Here is a 23,594-nt window from a genome sequence, read left to right on the forward strand (position 1 = left end):
CCTTAAAATCTAGGGATGCTCCTAAAACTTAGGAAACAAACCCTATTCCTCTGAAACTGAACTCAATGAATCATCTCATGGAGAACCAACCCTGGGCCTGATCATCACTTCTAAAAAGTAGGAATAACCCCCCAAATTTCTAGGAACTGCCTCCTAAAAACAAAGAACATCTCCAAACTGAACAACAATTGCTAGAACACCAAATCCTGAACACTGTATAACCATACTGGGTCTCTAACGAGCCCTGTTAGCCTACAAGACCCCATAATAAGCTGACTCACAAGTCTCTGCGAGACGGAGTTAAAGAGGGGACATGACACTGAACAAATAATTTTTTGGTAAAATAATATAAAAGTCAACCAGAATTTTTGTTAGGAAAAGAATTATAAAAATCTAGACACTGAAACATGAAACATGATTTTTTGTGGAAAAACTCATAAAACCTTCTTGTAGAGGAAGCTCCCACGATTTGTGTGTGAAAAAACAATGCAAGAGAAAAACCATGACTTTAGAAGAAAACCATGCAAAATCCTTCAAATGGCGCACAACAAGATAGAGACATCATGCAACAAAAAGGAACTCAATGAGTTGTTGGTACAAAATCAGAGGTACTAATCCCAAGGCACAAATTTGCTAAGAATACAAAACTTTGTAGAGACTTAGAGAAAACCACGAGCCTTGGAAAATTGTAGAGATGTTTTTTAATAAAAAAAACGATTAAAAAACTTCTGTAAAAAATCTAGGTAAGAGGCTCAAATTTTTATAAAAAATTGCCAAACTTCATGAAACCTCATCAACTTCCTCTGGTACCATATAATGGTAATCGTATATTAAATAATGAAAACAAAGATTACAATATATAGGTGATTGCATTACGAATTTTCTAAAAGAAACAAATATAAACAGAATCCAAAAATATGAAATAACTAAGACAACTAAGATGACCATTAAAGAAACATTACATTAATTTAATATCATAATTCAATGCTATGTGACAACTAACATGATAAATATTAAATGACCTAGAGGCTAGGACAAGAAGTAAATGTCAATATAAGATCACATGGCCACAAAGACTTCTAGAAAGATTTTCTAGGAACTAATTAAACATAATAGGTGGAGAGGGCCTACCAAAAGAATACATAGGTAAAATACCTTATTCACACCGACACCTCTCTTAAGTGCAACATAGGGAGTAACATCTTATTTATGCAAATAATGAAATACATTATGATTATTATGATTATGGGTTCTATCTGCTTCATAAATTGATTCTAATAAGTAATCTGTTTTAAATAGTTGTATGTGGTTACCCCCTTGGTATTTCTTACAATTGATAGATGGGTAGCAAATTTCTCTCATATCATCTTGAGAATCTAAGAATATTTTCTTAAAGATGACTTTGATTTGGCAAATATATGAATCAAAAATAGTATCACTAGATGTGCAATTTTTTCCTTTGTATCCAGAAATAGTAAATTGTTATACTATTTAATAATTTATATTTCTAATGTACTATTTAGTTTAACTTATTTACTTAAGAAATTCACACTTTTACTTATGTGATCAATGTAAACCATTGCATGTGTGCAAAGTAGCTTCTATCTATCTCAATTATTGTGTCTATGATATTAATTAATTAAATGATGCATGTAAAAAGTTTTGAATCTTTAAAAATTCTTTGAATTTCTTGGGTTTTTAAATTTGCTGGGTCCTTGCCAAGTCTGAACGCCAAAGTCGAGTGAAAAATCAGCTTTCCACATCCGAGTCTTGTAACTAGGGTTTTAGCATATTTATACAATTCCATATATTAAGGGAAAATTTCTCTTATTTGTCGATTACAGGTATTGTAGTGATATGTGACTGCTCAAAAATTGATACTTTACATGCGTAAGGAAAGGGTGCCTCCTAAGACTGGAATATAAGCCTCTTTTACACCTTTGAATCTAATCAAGAAAATTGTTGCTCTGTTGTAATCATCAGATTCAAATTGTATGGTTATTGATGTACAATATTGCCATTTTTTGGCTGTGTGAAAAAAAATTTCAAGCAACCAAACTATGCACACAGGAGGTCTGCATCTTTTAATTAGAATTATTAAATTTTTTCTTTTACATGCCTCACAAACTTCACAAAAATATACGAGTTCCATATTGTTAAGAAGGCAAATTGTATGGTGTTAGATATTGCAAGTGGAAATTTATTTTTTCTCAGCAATAAGCTCTTAGAATTTCTAAATAAGGATTTCATGTTGAAATTTATTTCGTAAATACCATGATATTTGAATAAATTATAAAAATAAAATGATTCGACCTTTAAAAGGCAACTAGTTGATTTCAACTGTTTGTGCTTGCAGATGGTGGGGTCTTGTGGGACAAGCTTGGCCCTCTTCTCAACACTATCCTGAATTATTGCCTTTCTTCTCAAATTTTGATCAGGCAAGATATGCAAACACTTTTTTCTAAACATGGTTTTGATTTTTTGACTAACAAAATGCATGCCAAAATTTTACAAACTTTCCAGTCAAATCCTTAGCTTTACTTTTCTTTTTTGCATTTCTCTAAATTTAAATTTTGCTTCATAGATTATAATCAATAATCAATCATTGAGTAATAGTGCTATCCAAACAGCTTAGCCATTTTAATATTAATGATAAATCAGAGTAACAGTAGTATTTTGTTAAAATTAAATAACATGAGGGGAAAAACCATTTATAGAACAATGCCACTGAACATCAATCTTTTACCATGGAAGACAACTATAATGGACCAAAAATTATCATGTCCATTGATTTGGTGGCATTTGCTGCAAATGACTGGGCATTGTTCAGACTTATTAGTTTCTGGAAAACATCAAGTTTACAATTTTATATTGAGATTCTGTAATGACCCTCTCTCAGATATATTGCAACCCTACCCACACAACTACTATCTGCGATTCTGTTATGGCACAATTTGTTTGAGAAAAGTGACGTGGGTAGACCAAACTCACATGGAAATAGATCGTATGACTATCTTCTGGCCCATACAACAAGGGTTATGAGCCATACTGTCCCGTATTGGCCCCCTTTCGTTCGACTTAACTTCCCCTGCTCCATCAAAGTTGTACGGTAGTTTGACCTTGTGTTCACCGGACACACCTTATGGTAAACTATCTTTGTGCACAACAATTGCCTATCCACACAACATAGTTAGCATCAACGCTTAGGTATGGAAAAATATTCCCTCCAAGATGATCAACCATTGGTAAAAAATATTCCAGCTACTTTTCAGTCTTGCATGAAATGCATCTTTAACAAACAATTGCGTAAGTACTTGCTGGTATTCTTTGATGATATCCTTATTTACAAAAAAACTTGGGAAGAACACCTGAGACATTTGGATGAAGTCCTAGGGATCATGAGGGCCCAGTTCTTGTTCGCCAAGCAATCAAAGTGTTAATTCAGAATGATAGAAATATTGTACCTAGGGCACGTTGTCAGTAAATATGGAGTGCAGGTCCACCAGGAGAAGATTCAAGTTATCCTTGATTGGCCCCCACCAAAATCGCTCTCTGAGTTGCGAGGGTTCTTTGAACTGTGCAGTTATTACCGGACGTTTGTAAAAGGATTCTCTCAGCTTAGGCACCATTAACAAATTTGACTAAGAAAGGCTCCTTCCAGTGGAATGAAAAAGCACAACACACTTTTGATAAGTTAAAAGAAGCAATGAGCACTTGCTTGGTTCTCGCCTTACCTGACTTCACTCAACCATTCATTGAAGAGTGTGACGCATCCAAAGAGGGCATTGGCATGGTATTGATGCAAGATAGACACCCTATAGCCTATGGCAGTCAGAAGCTTACACAAGCGGAGCGTCCATATTCCATTTATGACAAAGAGATTTTGGCCATCGTAAATGCACTGACCAAGTTCCGACAATATCTAGTGTGTGCCAAGTTTGTCGTCCGTACCGATCACAATAGTTCGAGATATTTTCTGGAGCAACGGAATCTGAAGAAGAGGCAACAAAAATGGGTAAGTAAGATTCAAGCTTTTGATTTCGACATTGAATATGTGAAGAGAAAAAACAATGTGGTTGCAGATGATTTCTCAAGAAAACCCGCCATTTGCTTACTATCTCAGATTTCAGCTGACTGGAAAGCACACTTATTGGTGGAATATTTGAAAAACACATTTGCATGTAAGCTAATGGATGACGACACTCCAGATGACCAATACAAGGTGGTGGATGACATTATTTACTATAAGGATTGGATATACTTAGTGCCTGAATCCAAACTGAAGCAGAAAATCTCGAAGGAAATAGTGTCTCACCCTTGGCCGTACACCTGGGGTTTCTCAAAACCTATAGATAGCTAAGGGAGAGGTTTTTGTGGAAAGGACTTAAAGGTGATGTTTTGCAGTATGTAAGGGAATGTGTAGTCTGTCAACAAAACAAATCCGAACACACTTTACTTGTTGGGCTATTGCAACCCTTGTCGATACTAGAGCAGAAGTGGGAAAATATCTCTATGGACTTCATCACTCGACTTCCTAAGGTAAATGGAAAGGATTGTATCTTTGTGGTGGTAGACTAATTGACGAACTATGCGTACTTATTCACCATCTCCTTAGATTTCCAGGCCGCACAGTTAGGCGACTTATTTTTTAGAGAAGTTTTTTTCTGCACAGGTTACCCCAAAACATTGTTAGTGATAGGGGTGGTCGGTTCCTAATTTTTTGGACAAAAATTGTTTCGGTTGGTAGGAACAAAATTGTCACCAAGTATTAGCTACCACCCTTAGACAGATAGACAGACAGATGAAGATTGTGAACAAGTGAAGGCTACCTCTGGAACTATGTTTCGGCAGAACAACGGGCATGAGTCAAATGGATGCATCTGGGGGACTACTGTTACAATACAACTTATCACATGTCTATTGGGATGGCACCCTTCAAAGCACTATATGGGTATGAACACCTTTCATTAATCGACAGGGTACTAGGTGACAGGTGCTCACCAAGGGCGAGGGATTGGCTTTAGGAAGGGCAAGACATCTTGAGATTCTTGAAGGAGAACTTACAAAGGGTGTAGAATCAAGAAAAGATCTACGCCGAGGACATCGAATCAAGAAAAGTTTTTAAGTGGGAGACTTGGTCTATCTCAGGCTCTAGCCGTACAGGAAATCCTCATTGAAGGCAAAAGGGAAAGAAAAATTGAAGCCATGTTTTTATGGTCCTTATCGTGTAATTCACCGGATCGGTTAAGTTGCCTATGAACTGTAACTTCCAGAAGGGAGCCGCATTCGTAACATCTTTCACATCTCTTGCCTGAAGAAAGCCATAGGACAAAACATCTCAATAACCATAGATCTTCTGCCACTCAATGAAGAAGGGAAGCTCGTGTTAGAACCGACCGAGATCATCGATGTACGGGAGAAGACTTTGCAAAACCATACCTTGAGGGAATACTTGGTACGCTGGAAACACTCTCTGCTAGACGACACGACTTGGGAAGGTGAACACATTCTTCAGCATCCGACATTGCATTTGCTTGAGAACAAGCAAATTTTGGGATAGGAGGACTGTAATTGTTATGTCATAAAATAAATAAATAATCAAAGCATTGCTTATGGGCCAATTTATTTAGTATATAGACTCATTTCTATTTTAATTGTTTCCATAGGTTTTGCCATCGGCTATATTTGTAAACCCTAGGGAGTTCCTCCGAAGGGTATTTAAGCACAACATGTAAGCAGTAGTTGTCATGTGATTTGGATTGTTTTATTGTATGCAAATTCCTGTTGGAGTTTTGTATTGTTTGCCATTTTGAAGTGAGAGATCTTCCCTACTTGGCTCTTGCGGTTTTGGTGGGAATCAACTCACCTTATTCCGTCCATTGTATTTTTTTGCTTCGGATTTGACAAATCTAGAACACCATTTTGGTCTGGAATATATATATTTATATGTGATAATCTCAATATATTCAGGTGTCTCTTTGTACAATTTCCTTTAAAGTTGTTACTTCTTTTGTGGAGGACGTTTCCTTGTCTTGCCTCTCATCGAATGACCTCTTAGCATATGACCTCATAGCCACAACCGTATGGCTCCTCTACTGTACAACCACATTCAACCTTTCACTTTACAACCTCTTTCATCGTATGACTTCTCACCATATGGCCTCATAGCCACTATTGTATGACTTAGTCTCTCCTCCCTTTAGACTCTACATTGCCTTTAGCTCACTCCCTCCCTTCCGTACAACACCCTCCAACTGCTTGACGGAGACAAAATAAGGTATATAGAGGAATCGCATCTTCAACTGTGGGGATTGGAACATTGCACTATTTCTTCCAACTTTGTTTCTTGCCGCCTCTTGCAACTATAACACTCGCAATATTCATATATGCACGTTGTTCGACCTCAAGTTGATAGAACAAAGGCTAGAAAAAGAAAAGACAGGCGAGCGCAGTAGATAATTTATCCAAGAAAAACCAATGGATGACTGTGATAACAGTTATGAGGTCTACAAAAGATTTGGGGTTGACAATTGTGTGCAGTTCTTGATTAGACATTAGGGGAGCCGACACGGTGAAAGATTATCGTATGATTATAAGGAGTTATTTAGACTACCATATAGAATAAAAACCAACAACCTTTGATATGATGCAAGCACGGTGGGAAAACAAATTTGAAGCACAAACAACAACATGGACTAGCAAAAGCCATGAATTCAAGATAAAAGAGTATAAACAATATCACCGTTCAGAAGCAATGCATGAAGATCATGTGAGAAATTTGAACACAATCAATGTAGGAATGTGAAGAGCAACATAGTCGACGAAATTGGATGCTATTTGTTCTTAAAATACCACCTCCAAGCATTCCATTGCAACACTCTATCATGAAGGTTTTTTAGAATTATGAGACTTATATTGTAGTGTGATTGGCAAACAACTTCATGGGATCCTTGCCAAGCAATTCGGCCTCCTTGTGGATTGAAGATTTTTGAACAGCTTATACTCACGTCAAATCCATCTTGCTTGTTATACCTCCGTTAATGCATGATTAATATGCTATTTACATTGAATTTATTTGAACTAGTCAAGAAACTATTTTAGAAACATTGTCGCATTAAAAAAAATCTACACTAAAACATATGATCATGTACACACTTCCCTAACTCTATGACTAGCTCAAAGGAGTTGGACATACTTCCAATACCAAAACAATGAATAAAAAATACTATTCTTTGAAACATTATCAATGTACGAGAGTGTCAAAAGAAATCAAGAAACTGCCATGGATTGAAACGGGTGAACCCATGACTCCTTTCGACTCCTTCCACAAACAACATGCAAAGAAACATCCAACAATACTCGACATCAACATGCATTAGATAGAGATGATCATCTTGTTCCTTGCGTACTTCACAAAAATGAAGAGACGAACATTTGTGCTTGCAAAATTAGTTCATACTTTGAAATGCCTTCTCTGCCAGCAATCTAATCTCTCTCTGAAGAGAACACAAATGTATTAGCACGACACTTCATTGTCGATGAAGCAGAGGAGAATGAGATAAATAGAAATCTAATTGAATCTCTATCTTCATAGAATGAAGAATCACACTCCAAACTAAGTTGCCGATTTGGGTTTGGGGTTCGGGTTCGTGGGTTCGGGCAAATTTTTTGTTTCCCATTTGGGTTTGTGGGTGGGTTCGTGAGTATATATATATATATATATGCATATATGTGCAAAAAAGAGAGAAACTTGCATAGTTTTAAAACTAACTAAGTCATTTCATAATATGAACATATCAATGTTACTTGATTATTGATCAATGCCAAATGTCAAAGATAAACATTAAATACTCAATCATTAATCTATGTTAGTGTTGTAAATAAAATCATACATTGAATTGCTAAAATGCAAAATGAAATTTGAAAACATAGACTACATCTGATTGACAGATAATAATTTAATAAAGTTTGAAACATGGTGATAAATGAGTTAATGACAAATGTTTAATAGTTTATCAATGATCATAGACTCATAGTATCAAAGATGCAAATGCCTTCAAGGGTCAAATGGCTCATCAAAATATGAGGGATCAATGGCTTCATCCTCATCTATATCATTTTCCTCATCATTGGAACCCAAACCGGTGCCACTAGCCCAAGATGCAGCCACATCCTCCTTATCTTCCTCAACATCTAGCAAGGCAATTCTAGATATATCCTGGACGGTCATATCCAAGTCAAAAGTCTTGGGTAATACATCCCACAACTTCTCTGGCCCCTTTTATATCTTAGATCCTTGCGTGACAGGAGGCGCTAGTTGTTGTGAATAAATACCAAGTGCTCTGCTTTCTTTGAACCCAATCGGTTATGCTTCATTGAGTGGATAAAGGAGTATGTACTCCAATTCTTCTCAGCAGCATAAGAGCTCGCAACCTAGAGAGATAACCAACACAATTTAATAAAATTCGAAATTGTAATTTTACAATACAATAGGAATTTAAGAGTGCTAATTCTACAAGCTAAGTGGCCATAAGAAAAGGAAAAAAAAAATCTTAAATAATTACTTGTGACAAGATCTTAATGGCAAGAGGTTGGAGGTACATGTAACTGTGCCCATGTAAGTACCGCCATCCAATGGCATCCATTCTACTTTGGTCATTGATTGCATTAGGGTTTGCACATTTTTCAGAGACAAAATCTACAAACTCTCTCCTAACATTTGATGCCACATCAGGTTCGCTAAAGAGCCTGCTAAATGCCCTCTTATACCCATCAACAACCTCAAGATCTCTGTATGGTGCCACTCTACTAGGAATAAAAAGTATCTGACCACTATAATACTTGGGAGAAAGTGCATATGCCAGGAGGTGTAAAGGTGTAGTCATCTTGTTCTAGCGATGTAGAACAATTTTCTTCACCTTATTGTACAAGGTTTCCTCAGGATCCCGCTTTCTCCTTTGAATGACCTGGAATGTCAAATGATGTACATGTAAGTTATATTGATGTAGTGTTAATAACTTAATTAAATTAAAAATCAAAATCTCTAAATAAACAAGGATAGAGTATTGTATAAATATTTAAACCTACTGATTTCATTCTTTCTAGCATGGAGTACATGGCATCATATATGTCCCCCAAACTAGGCTCATTAGTGTCGGCAAACTGAAACATAGACATGATGGGCTCGGTGAGTTCTAATACATATTCCTCCCTATTCCAAAAATCATCACTTAAGATCATATCCTTTACAGTTTAGCCCTTTCTATATTGGCTTACTTCCATCCACCCCATTTGTTGCTAATAACTATTTGGGACAATGCTTCTTTCATCCTCACAAGTTGTCTAAGGATGATTGTGTGTGAAGCAAACCTCGTTTCAGCAATCTATTACCATGTTAATTCAGATTGTAAGTTAATAGAATAACACATCTCAAATATCAAATATGTAAATAACACAAAAAAGTAAAAAGTTAATTTTTTTTTAATTCAATTATATAAAGTATGACACAAAATGATAAATGAAACTAAATATAAAGTTTAAAATTTACCTTCAATAATTCCAAGTGGGAGAAAGTTCTGAAAATTGCTTGTGACATATGATGGTTTGTCACAAACATTTGGCTCTCCTCACCCTCCTCATACACTTTTTCACCCATTCAATTTGGGTGCCAATTGCTTTCATCACCAATTCAAGGAGTGGACGGTGCATGGTGTCCAAAAGATATGATCATATCGTGCTTTTACCAAAGCACCTGCAGCCTTACAAACTTTAGCATTACTCGTTATTACTTGGACAACATTGTAAACTCCCACAGACTCTATGGATTCAATGAGAAGTTAGGCAATAAAATTTGCATCCTTTACTTGCCCTTCACAATCAACCGCCCTCAAAAACATTGCCCCCTTGGGGCAGACAACAATCACATTTATTAATGGATGGTTTTTGCATTCTTTCCATCCATCAAAGGCAATGCTCAACCCCGTTTGGATCCAATTCTTTCTCTCATCATGCAATATGGTGGTTCTCAACTTTTCATATCTAGGGGCTCGGTAACAACAAGGTGCTTCATTTATTGCTTGCACCATCTCTCTCCAATAAGGTGATCTCATTAGATTGAATGGAACACCATTCATAATGAGGCAACACCCAACCTTTATGTCAGCAATTTCTCTCAATTCATTTTGAAATGCCTTATCTAATGGGCCTCTCTTGTGGGATGGGGGTGTTTCTATTTCATCTTCATCTGTAGATGGGGTAGGTGGCAAGAGATGTTGTCTAGTGGTTGTTTGAGACGGTGATGATGGTGGTATTTGCTTTGATCTATCTTTTTTCTCCTTTGACACTAACCTATCAACCTCTTGTTGTTCTTTTAACATGGCTGCTATTTGAGAAGTCGACAACTCCTTTTTACCTCCCTCTGGGGGCCCTTCACACATGCTAATCCCTTGATCTATTGGGCCTATAAAATGATGTTTAACCCGGTAATATGGGCTTCTATATTGGGTTTGGAAAAAATTGCATTTCCATATGCACGCTCCCCCTCCAACACATCGCTCAATTTTTGTTGTATATTTCCACAAAGGAGAACTTCAATAAATTTTAAATCTTTGGGATCCCTTCCCACCCATTGAACTTTGACTATTCATTCTATGATTCTTGCAATCTATAACAAAAAAAAATAATTTTTTTCTTCAGAACTTATACAAAACTTGATAAAAATTTAGAACAATATAAAAACTAAAAACAAATTATGAAAGAAGCAAAAGGAAGTATCAAATGCATATTTGGAACACTCAGCATTGAGACTCTACAAACAATCTCTACAACCTTCTCTTCGAACTTGCAAAATGGCCACACCAAAATGAGAAAGCAAATGAGAGATTAGATGAATGAAAAGTATCTTATTTTCCTTTCTTTAGGGTTAGAAACAAAAAAATTATAAAAAAACTAAATTTTATTGTTTTTTGGACCACTTTATGGCTCCATGAGCCATAGGTCTGCCGGGATTTGCTTGGGTCTGCGATGGGTCTGGGCAGCGTCCCTAATTGGGACTGTGGGTCTACACAAGCCCATAGTCCCAATTAGGGATGCGGACTTGTAGCGGACCGGAGCGCGAATCTGGAGCCAGACGAATCCAGATCCGAACCCGGTATTGTAGATTCCAACTGATTGTAGAGACGGGCTTTCAGATTTGTATATTGCTGATATCAACCTAGCTCTGATACCATGTTGGATTTAGCCTAGAAGTTAAGATAAGAAGAATTAAGGACACCATAATAGATACAAGAAACACGCATAAACATCTTGGAAAACCCTTCAAGAATGAAAGGAAAACCAGGCACAACCAAAAATATCACTTTTATTAATCATAAAATGTTCAAGTGTACAATGTCCTTCGCTTGAAGTGAAATACATAACAAGAGGAGATACTCTTCACATTACAATCGAAGGTCTCTTTAGTTTCCCCAAAATAACTCTTTATTTTCAAATGCAACTATTTGTATTTCCATGCCTCAATGTGTGTTGAATGACACATGTCTTAATATTTAATATACAATTCATCATAACTGTCTTTTTCAGTTGAAGGTGACCATAACAGTATTAACGCCTAGAAATAAAGATCTCCATCGTAGCTACAATCTCCAACGCTCCCTCTTAGCGAGAGGGATCTTTAGCTGAATAGTCACACAAGGCTGCAACCAAAATGTCAATGATAAAATCTAATCACATAGATCCTATAAAATTTATGGAATCACTCAACATGACACTAAGAGAACAATTTACTCATTGTTAGTAATCATGGAATCACTCAACATGATAGATGGAAATATTTATTCACAACTAATAATCATGGAATCACTAAACATGAAAAACTTGCAAAACATCACATTCAACTCTCATCACATGCGTACTCAATGTGATGCTGTCATGGAATCTCTGAACATGACAAACCTGCAAAAATCACGTTCAACTTTCATCACACACTCACTCAACATGATGCTGTCATGGAATCTCTCAAAATGACTAGTTAGTAAGGTTTTGAACCAGCATTTTATCATGGAGTCTCTCAATGTGATACCGTTATGGACTCTCAACATGACTGCCAACTCCCATCACGAAATCTCTCAACTTGATGACACCATGGACTCTCTCTACATGATGTTCATTATGAATCTCCCATAAGTGAAAGAGTTATCAGGTTGTCTTTATAACTCATGAGTAAGAACTCATAATCAGCAAGAAATGCAATCACAACTAAGATTTGTTTCCATTAGGGGTCACAAAATCTTACTATGCCAAAATATTAACAACATATGTAAGAATGAAGGGGATTCAAAGACTCTGTCTCAATCAAGAACTACTTTCATCAGGCAAGAAGAGATAGCAAATGAATCCTCTCTCTAAATCACAAGCTCCCTCTGAAGCTAAAACATCTCCCTCTTCAGAAGAATCACAAGCTTTTCTCGTTGCATCCTGCAAGGAAGAGATATTAAATAAATATCAAACTGCCATATAGATCAATTCTTAAAAACTTAATTATATTCAATAACAACAATCTATTTTCTGGAATAACAAAAACTTATGATTATCTTTCCAGATCCAGGTGTCATTTCAAGTGATGTGTGCAAAATTTTCCATCGTTGGATTCTTGCCAGCTCTACATTTGTGTCTTGTTCCTCTCTGGTAGTAAAAGCTTGTAACAAAACTTTTAATAATACAAGCAATATTATCCAATAGTTTTGGGCCTTGAAACTGATATCTTCAATTTTTTCCAGAAACTACTATCTTTAGTTTGACGACACAGGGGGTGGGGGAGGGGGTGTAGGGGTAATAAATAATTTCAAGTGTCACTTAATCACCATGTAACACAACAAAAACTGACCAGCTGTTACTGAATAAAGTACAGGTGGTAAAGATAATGATGCCATCCATTGGTTAACTCGAATGGAGTCTAGTTGGAGGTTTTTGTCATGATTGGTGAGAGCAAGAGTTTGTATGCAACATTAAATCTTTGTAGTCTGCTACGATTCCTGCTCCTGCTCCCTTGTCCACCATATATGCTCCTGCTATTTCTGCCAACTTTTTTTCCTGCCTCCTCTTTGAGCTATAACACTCGCAATATGTTGTTCAACCTTAGGTTGATAGAAGAAGGGCCAGAAAAAGAAGAAACAAGTGAGCACAGCAGATAATTTATCCAAGAGAAACCAATGGACGACTGTGATAACAGTTATGAGGTCTAAGAAGATTTGGGGCCAATAATTGTGTGCAATTCTTGATCAGACATAAATGGAGCCGACACGGTGAAAGAGTACCATATGATTATAAGGAGTTATTTAGACTACCATATAAAATAGAAGCCAACAACCTTTGATATGATGCAAGCACTGTGGAAAAACAAATTTGAAGCACACACGACAACAAGGACTAGCGGAAGCCATAAATTCAAGAGAAAAGAGCATAAACAATATTACCGTTCAGAAACGACAAATGAAGAAGATCATGTGAGCAATTTGAGCACAGTCAGCATAGGAATGTGAAGAGTAATATAGTCAACGAAACTGGAGGCTATTCGTTCTTAAAATCCCACCCAGGAGCATTCCATCACAACTCTCTGTCATGTTGGTTTTGCAGAATTCTCAGAATTATATAGCAGTGTGATTGGCCAGTGACTCCATGGGATCCCTTCCAAGCAATTGGGCCTCCTTGCGGATCGAAGAGTTTTGAACAACTCATACTCATGTCAAGTCCATCTTGCTTGTTATGCCTCCGTTAATATAGGATTAATATGCTATTTACATTGAACTTATCTCAAGCAGTGAACAAACTCTTTCAAAAACATTGTCGCCTTAAGAAAAATCGACACTGAAACATATGATCATCCACATACTTCCCTGAATCTATGGCTAGCTCAAAAGAAACTGCACATACTCCCAATACTGAAACGATGAATAAAAAATACTATTCTTTGCAGTGTTATCAACGTACGAGAGTGTCAGAAGAAATCAAGAAACTGTTATGGATTGAAGTGAGTGAACCTATCACTCCTCTTGACTGGTTCCACGAACGGCATGCAAAGAAACATCCAACAATACACGACATCAACATGCATTAGATAGAGATGATCCTCCTGCTTCCTGCGCACTTCACAAAAATGAAGAGACGGACATCTGCACCTGCAAAATTAGTTCATACTTTGGTTTTTAAATCATGCATTGGCCGCTCTGCCAACAATCCGATCTCTCTCTCAAGACAACACAAATGTATTGTCGATGAAGCAGAGGAGAATGAGATAATTAGAAATCTAATCGAATCTCTATCTTTATAGAATGAAGAATCCCATTCCAATCAATTGCAAAGATATTCTTTCAGATTCATATATTGCTGATATCAACCTAGCTTTAATGCCATATTGGATTTAGCCCTGAAATTAAAATAAACAAGAATAACAACATAAGAGATACAAGAAACACAGAAATATACTGGGAAACCGCTTCTAGAAAGAAAGGGAAAACCCAGCCACAACCAAAAAATGACTTTTATTAATTATAAAATGTTCAAGTGTACAATGTCCTTCGCTTGAAGCGATATAAATAACAAGAGCAGAGACTCTTCACATTACAACCGAAGGTCTCTTGAGTTTTCCAAAAATGACTCTTTATTTTCAAATACAATTATTCGTATTTCCATGCCTCAATGCATGTTGAATGACAAATTTCTTAAAGTTAATACTTAATGTTACAATTTATCATAAATGTCCCTTTCAGCTGAAGGTCACCATAACGGTATTAATGCCTAGAGATAAAGATCTGTATCGACGGAGCTACAATTTCCAACATCCTTCACATACATTTGTACAATCTTGCATGATATTGTAAATTACAACAAACACATAAACCAAAAATTTCTGATTTTTCACCATGTAATGAGTTTGAAAATTTCAGATTCCATTTTCTGCTTATACAATCACTTTTTCAATAAACAAAAGACAAACCAGTTCATTAAAAAAAGTGATTACATATCTTATTCCAATATACCCGTTTGTCATTTTTAACTTTCCCAGGCCTGATATTGAAAAGCAACACTAAATGGCTCCAAATTTTTTTTTTCTTCTCCACCTTGAAATCCACACCAAGCTGAAAACTGCAATCACCTTTATTGAATCCACTAAACACTGTAAATCGACTCTAATTTGGCACAAATATGATTCCAAAATGAAGTCGTCACTGGTATGCAAGATTCAATGGGCCTTTCACCATTTCAAATCACTGAAAACACTAAAGAATTGTCACCCTCCAATGCTGATAAGGTGCAAAAACCCTTGTCTTATACTCGATTCCCAAATTCCAAGAAAACAAGTGAAAAAGCTCACATATGCATAATGAATTTAATTTGCACTTGCTCTTTTTATAAATCCTTCATGAGGTTCGATTAAAGAGGCTTCTCGATTCACCTTAATGACTTATTAAATTGCTCAAATTGACTTTCTAAATTCTAATATTACTTTATAAACTCCTTAATTGAGGTGCTCAATTAATTTAGTCAATCAATGCACTCTAATGATGTCTCATGGCTCCCATTTATTTTAAACTCTATAATAGATTTTATAATAAAGTTCACTTTATTAATAATTTAATTAAATTGAATTTGTGCCATCAACTTTAAATCACCAAGTAAGTTGGGAATCATAATAGTCAAGTGCATAAGCTATGTGACTAGGTGCTTTTCCAAAACTAGTAGCTCTGTGAATGTCCCTAAAAAACTGCACAAGCCAAGGATGCCAATGCTCAACACTGTTTAGAGCCTGTTCAGGTGCCCCTCTATAATTATAAACCCTGCTTTCCTGGGATAGACACTTCTACCTCCTGAACCAAACAAAGATCAATCCTAAACTCTTCTATCTCCTGAAATGGAAATTGACCTCCAGTTCTGCCAACTAAGACCCATTAATTAACCAACTTATGCTACGAGGGTCAATGATAGACTAAACCAAACCACCAATGATGGTGGGCTAAAAGGGGACACTTACAAAGGTTTTGAGTTTGAGTCGAAGGAAAATTTGGCAGGGTTATTAACTCATTACAATGAGGCAAACCCTCACGGTGGCAGTGACTTAGAGGGGGACTCTAATTGTGAAGCAGGATTCAAAGATGCAGATTAAAAGCATTAGTATACTTTCTTTGGTTTCATATTTTCATAAAGTGAACTCTGCAACCTGTGGGCATTTTTTCATAACTTGCATGCTAGTTTTTAATATCATATGCTTAATGACAATGAATTCTGAAAGCAATTAAGTCTTGACATTTGCTAATTTATTTGACTCTCATGGTGAACTTTCAATTCGATACAAATGCTTTGTATTGAGGATTTATAATGAATATTAGAATATGATGAATGCTTTATGAATGTTATCATATGAATATATGAAATTTCCATACACATTTTAAATTTTCCCTGTTATTTATATAACTGCCTGCTTTTCTATCCCCTACCATCCTCAAAAATGGCCTGAAAAAGTCATCCTTGAAACTTTTTACCCTGCTCCCTATTGTGCCCGTCTCGGAAACCAGGAATAACATAGAATAAATACACAAAACATGAGGTATTAGTACCCTGAATTTATTGGGGTATTGTAGGAAAAATGTTAAGTAGGTATGACTGTATGACATAGTGAAACTTGTTTCATGCATGCATATGCTCTAACTCTATCAGAGGATTAAATTTTGACAGTTCAATAAAAACTCATGCATTCTTTTCCGCCACAGTTAGCCAAACTATTATTCAAATGAGCAATAGATTCACACTTTTTGATGAATTAAATCCATTCTTTAAGGAGAATCTTCATTGCATTGCACGCTTTTAATTTTACTCACTAGAAAATCTATAAAGAACAAAACAAACCAAATAATATTATATTTTGTTGTTTTGGAACATCTATTTTTCGGATGTTATTAAAATATGACATTTTATTACAATAATGTCAAATCTTCATCTAGGCAATTTTCAATGTTCACTTCTAACTGAATGTGTTTAAATTTAACTTCATTTAAAAACATAAATTGTCTTTATCAGTAAAACCATGACATATGTATGCCACAGTTTGTATTGATAAGGCAAAATTATTTTCTATAGTTTTATGCAAAGTGTGAAAATTCATGGACATCTTTGAAATATATATCTGGAAAATTGTGCTTTATGGTCATTCCTTTTGCTTTTGCTTTTGCGATCATTGAATTCATTGGTTATTTGCATTTAGGCTTTACACTTTGCACATGGGTGCTACCTTTCCGTCAAAGGGAAAAGTGATATGTACATTTTTGACAATGTGTAGTAGATTTCATAATTAGACTTGGGGACAAAATTTTAATTAAAAGTGTTCTCTTTCATGAAGGAATATTAGTTACCAGCATTTGAATTTTGTCCATTTTAATGATCAGAAACCAATCAGTAGTATCATAAAAGTTGTAAGGTTTTAAACTCAGTTGATTCAGTTTGTTTTGACTATATATGGGTCTATAATTTTTTAGCATTGTATTGTTATCACTTGCAGATTGAATGCAAGAATCACCAGCTGTCATTTTTATTTTCTATGTGGATAACCATCTATATTTGCTTATATATTTATGAGTGTTGAAAGATGCTGATGTCAATTGCTATGATAATTTTTGTTTTTACTATGAATTAATATTCTAGTCTAAAATAAGAAACATAAGATAGTAATCATACTGAGTCATGCATGAAATGTTTTTATTTCTGATTTGGTCTCATTTGAGAATGAATTTACCTTATCCAGGGTCGTGGAAAGGGAGTCTGCATAGAAGGGCAAAAAGTCTTGGACAAGCCATGGAACAATATTTCTTGCCAAAGTTTTCAGGTATGTATATTGTGAACAATTCAATGTTTTTTATTATTTCAAATTCCGCACCTTTCATAACTTCTTTTTTGAGTTTTTTGTATTGCGAGTTTTATGACAAGTGAGTACATTTTCACAACTGGAAATATGATTCAAATGCTTTTAAATTTATAGATGTAACATATGAAAGATCACAATAATATATGTAAGCCATAGTTTTACTATATTTTGAATGAATTCCAATGGTGGAGGGCTGCAACAGGTTTTAGATAGTCAAGACTGATAGAGATGGTTAAGAAATAAGGCAAAGGTAAGCTGAAACACCTTTATGCAACTCTGAAAACATAGAGATTTCTGCCTGTGACATGAGATGTCTAGTTTTGTACCAGTTTTAGTGTATGTTGATGAGAATGTAAAAATGGGCTGATTATGGTTTAGTTTAACAAGGATGGACAAGATGTGAGGTTGAGAAGAACTTAGAGGCATTTGGACAGTATTTGTGCGATTTGGAAATGACCATTCAAAGCATAGTTCCATAAGGATGTGCCCCCCTTGAAAATGATAAATCGCTAGTATGGTTTAATCTTCCCATTTGAAAAATGTTTGAAAGAAAAATAATTTTGTAAAGTCAATTTAATTATATTTATTTATTTGATATTTTTATCAAATAAATGATAAATATTAAATAATTATTGAATAAACTTTAGAATATTAGTTAAATAACTAATTAATGATGGTTGCACGATAATCTAAGTGAAAACATTTGTTATGAAAATGTCTGATGAAGTTAAGGATAAGATTTTTAAAGTATTGCAATGTTTCTTTAATGGTCATCTTAGTTGCTTTAGGAAGTTCTCTTTTCTATCTTCAATTCACGATTGTTTCATTTAGAAAAATCGACTTTGTAAATCTATTTAAGGAGCCTTAGTCTCCTTTGTTTAATACATCAATTTACCATAAGATGGTATCAAAGTGGTTCAATGGGATTCTTTAAAGTTTGGCAATTTTCGTAATAAAATTTCGCACTCTTGTTGTTGATTTTTTTTTCAGAAATTGATTAATCATTTTTAAAGATAAATCAACTCTACAATTTCTGAGGCATTTTTGTTGGGAGTTTGTGGGTTTTGGTTGTAGATCGTATTTATTCTTTTGCCATTTTGATAGTTTTTTCTTTATCTGAAAAATCAAAGGTTGTTTGTTTGTTTGGCTGTGTTATAATTTATACAACCCTTCAATGGTCTACATGACCACCTCCATCCACATTTCACATCTTGGTCTGAGACTCATGTTTTTCCTTTGTGCTTGCTTGCTTGTGAATGTGTCTCTTCAAAGGTTTTGTTCTGTGTCACATTTTTCATGCAATTTTGCCGCATTTGTTTGCTATGCTGCTCCACGTGCAACTTATTTCACATGACCCACATGATTTTGTTGAAGTTTTTGGAGACATTTCAAGTGTGGCTAGGGTTTTCGCCTTTGTAGATTGTGTTTTTCATATCTGACAAGGGTCTCTTAAATGAGATTTATTTTTGCAGATTGTAGCCATAGCTAGGGTTTTCGATGACTCTTTGTTACCTAGAGTTCTTGAGGATCTTTGAATTTTGGATTTTAATCATTTTTTTTCCATAAAATATCTATTAGATCTTAAAAAGTATCTATTTTAATAATTATTTCCTAAAAAGTTATTCTAGGGTTTTATAATATTCCCTTAAAACAATTTTGGATGGTTTTATATTTTTCTCCTTATAAAATTCTAGCTAGGTTTTATAATTTTTCCCTTGACAAGAATTTATTGGTTTTGTACAGTGGTTTTATTAGTTTTCCATGTAAACCATGTTTTGTATGCTTATCTATGTCTCGGATTTTGTGCTAGCTACTCATTGACGTTTTACTGTCTAGTTTTGATTGATTTTTCTTCTAAAAAACTATGTCTAGTTTCTTAGATTTTCTCTTCAAAAATCATTTCTAGATATCTTGGGTCTTGTTGGGTTGATATTTTGCAACCGACAGTTTTGTGAATATCCAGTTGCAAAATAGGATGACCAACAACAGCGTATAAGACAGAGTCTCTCCTACCTTTAAAGGAAGACTCCCCCTTCTCACTGTTCCTTGGATCAACTCAAGGTAAGCAAGAAGTTAAGAGATTTTGAAAGAGTATTACCGATATTCTTTCCTCTTGACTTTTAGGAACCACTTACCCACAAAGTGAGTAATGGGCAAGATGAAATCTCTAACTACACTTCTATCTAAAGTTGGAAACAGTGATAGCGATAAACTAACACTAACTCAAAGGCTAGTTGAAAGCGTACCGGTTTGGCTCTAAGCCCGGTTTTAATCTATTCTATAAGAATAACCTTTACTATTGGGGCTCAAAGACATCCAGATGTAAATAATTCTAACTATTTTTATGAATTAAGAAGGTAATACAAGCTACAGTCAAAGCTCCTAGTCTATGTATTACCACAATCGCTTCCAGTCAAAGCTTCAAACCCGACTATTTTTTAACTCTATATGTTCAATTATTTAAACCAAACAACAATAACATGAATTAGAGAAGACAAACACAAATTACACTCAAAGATTCCAAGTTGCACTAATCATAATTGCATTCAATCAAAGTTCAGGTCCATTTGTTTCTTTGTATTCATTTTTCATCCAAAATAGTACTACACAATCAAAGTTATGCTTGCACAGTTTCTTCAGAGCTTTCTTGCATACAATAAAAGATGATTTTTACAATGAGAGGACCCTCCTTTATATAGGCAAAGGAGTTGAGAGAAAAGTGGAGGAAAAAGTGGGAGCAACTCAACCAACTTTGACCCAGTCAAACTAGATGAGGGAAATTATTGGATTACATGTCATAAGGATATGCAATCGAATTACATGTAATTACATAATTTCATGCAATTCATTCTCTCCAATCTACAAACATTAAAACTAAAGGAAGAAGACGGAAGAAAGTTGAAACAATACTAGGGATTGTTTTGAAGTGCCTTGTACTTGGCAATGCAATCACACATTGTAGGAAGATCTGAGATTTCCATTGTCATTGATATTGCTTCAATCCTGACTGCATCGGCATATGCTGATTTCACAACCTTGTAATTTGGTGAAAGAGAATCCCATAAGCACTTTGCTACTGATTTGTATGCAACAAACTTGTTCACTGTGCGTGATCCAAATTCTTCAGAATCAAGTTCAATATTCATTTTAATTGTATACTCCGAAGTTATCTTCTCTTCTGTGACTAGGTTATCATGTTCAATAAGGAGATTACATCCCATTTGCTTCAAATTACACATGATGTTTGTTTCAATTGATTGATAGTCTTCTAAGGCTGCCTTCAACTTTATCAGAGGATTTCCCAGTGTCTCTTCTTTGTGGCTCGTGAGTCCTTGACATTTGTAGAACATTTCTAAAGATGGAATGACTTCACATGCAACCATGTTGTCTAGATCAGCATTAGTTATTTGATTCCAATTACCCAGGATTTCTTTCAAGGTATCAACTTCTTCATTCAAAGAAGCAATCAGGTCATGTAACATTTCTTCAACACCTTGGATACGTTCAAGAATTTTGACCGCATCTTTGATAGCCTGCACTTCTTCAGAGACAACCTCTCCAAACCAAGTCTTTGTTGCTTCAATTATCCGTTTGTCTTGAGGTGTTTGAGATGTGGTGACTGCATGCTATGAAGACTTCTAGCGAATGACCTCATTAAGACGAGAAACTTCTTGCTTAAGCTGATTCTTCTTCTCCCATATTTCATGATTGCTTTTTGACACATTAGCAAGTGCATCTTAAGCATCTTGCAGACAACTCAGCCGTGATTGTTTACGAAGCTCAATTTTAGCGAATTTGTAATCTAAATGGTTAAGTTCTTCAGCAGGTTTATTTACCAAAGGTTCAACAATCTCTGCATACTTCGTCTTTTCAGAATCCACCACAATCCTTGAAACAATCTTGTCTTTTAAAGATTTAGACTTATTTTTCTTGATAGGAAGATTGTCATGAGGTACCACAACCTTTCTTTTTCTCATAGTGATTTTACCCAACCATGCAGGCAAACTAAAACCCTCATCTGTAGAAACAGGAACAACAACTACCATAGACATTGACCCTGATTGTATTTTCTTTGTGACTGTGCATGCTTCAGTTTGTAGAACTGAATTCATGAGTGCTTGGTGAGAAGATTTTGACATGAACAAATCAAAGCCAACCATTGAAGTATCAAGCTGGGAAATCTAACCTTCCATGAGTGTTGGGAAATCTTCAAACACATTTCTTAAATTCTCATACTGCTCAGGTGTGAGAATAGGAGCTGTTGAAGAGATAGGGAGTTCCTACATGTTTACTTCTGAAGCGGGGATGGTAGATCTACCAATTGTGGAGAATGAATCCACATCATTATCTATATCATCTAGAAAGGGTGTTTCTTGAATGGATGGGCCTTGAGTATTTGTCGACCGAGGATGGGAAATGATCATGATCTCTTTTTCTTCCCCTTCATCTTCCCAATCAGACTCTTCTTCAAATTCTTGCTCAGATTCTTGAGCCTGCACAGGCGCTTGAGAAGATTCTTGAATCGATTTTGATTCCTTTCCGCCCTTAAGCTTGAATTGAGAGATTTAGCCGGAACTGAGGAGGATGCACCATCTTTGCTTGAGATATCTACTCGAGTTGTCCTACCAACTGGTCCAAAATTATCACAATCTACTCTGTGATGGAGCCTAAGTTCTAGTCCCCATTTTTGGATTGTGAATGAACATAATAAGTTGGTGCTTTTGATGCGTTGAGAGAGTGGGCAGGTTCAGTGTACAGAATTTCAAGCGCAATGTGTTTCTTTTACCTTGTGATCTTTTATACGTAGATTATAAACAAAACCTATGGGACTCATTTGATCATTTGGTGGACCCTTTGTGAAGCAAAAGGCCTTGGGTGGTTACAGAAGGAGTACACAATATAAATATGCTTGCAGATACAATATATGTATATGTATGTATGTGTAGGTTTGCAGAATAAAGATATCAGCAGGGACAATATTCACTTTTCTAAGTGTGTCAAGCTCAGACCTACACATGCAATAATAAGAAACCTTCTACCAACAGATATACTTAACATCAAACTCCATTATGCCATTTACTAATTAACACAAGTCTGACCTGTAGTATTTCACTCCTAGCCAAATTTTTGAAAAACACAATCAGAAAGATAAACAAATAATCCACAGAAGCATCAGTGCATAGCTTGTTCCTGGGTATTTATGAGTGCCATAACAACTTGGTGAATACTTTGAGTGCTGATAACTATGGAAATGGACTATTTCAAGAGTAGTAACCAAAATATTCTGGAGCTGACTACAGGACCACATTCTGCAAATTCCTGAGTTTTATTAATATCACAGGCAAAATAGCCATGAGCAGTGAAAAGGCACAGAAGCAGTGGTTAATATATGCAACGTTGGAGAGTTATAACAGATACATTAAAATCTGGTTATTACAACAACAACAACAGATATACTTAACATCAAACTCCATTATGCCATTTACTAATTAAAACAAGTCTGACCTGTAGTATTTCACTCCTAGCCAAATTTCTGAAAAACACAATCAGAAAGATAAACAAATAATCCACAGAAGCATCAATGCATAGCTTGTTCCTGGGTATTTATGAGTGCCATAACAACTTGGTGAATACTTTGAGTGCTGATAACTATGGACATGGACTATTTCGAGAGTAGTAACCA

General features: G+C 35.5%; 1 protein-coding gene across 1 annotated transcript in view; it reads left to right on the top strand.

Annotated features, from left to right (window-relative positions):
* Positions 1-23,594, top strand: part of LOC149549291 (cytosolic endo-beta-N-acetylglucosaminidase 1-like) — a 231,080-nt gene that overhangs the window by 71,033 nt on the left and 136,453 nt on the right. Inside the window, exons 7-8 of the mRNA XM_089792735.1 lie at positions 2,357-2,438; positions 17,792-17,872. Of these exons, the coding sequence (XP_089648861.1) occupies positions 2,357-2,438; positions 17,792-17,872 (163 nt within the window). The remainder of the gene's footprint in view (positions 1-2,356; positions 2,439-17,791; positions 17,873-23,594) is intronic.

The sequence above is a fragment of the Cupressus sempervirens genome, chromosome 7 (genome assembly GCF_028749045.1).
Source record: "Cupressus sempervirens isolate cs-2001-9-10 chromosome 7, ASM2874904v1, whole genome shotgun sequence".
Lineage (NCBI taxonomy): Eukaryota > Viridiplantae > Streptophyta > Pinopsida > Cupressales > Cupressaceae > Cupressus > Cupressus sempervirens.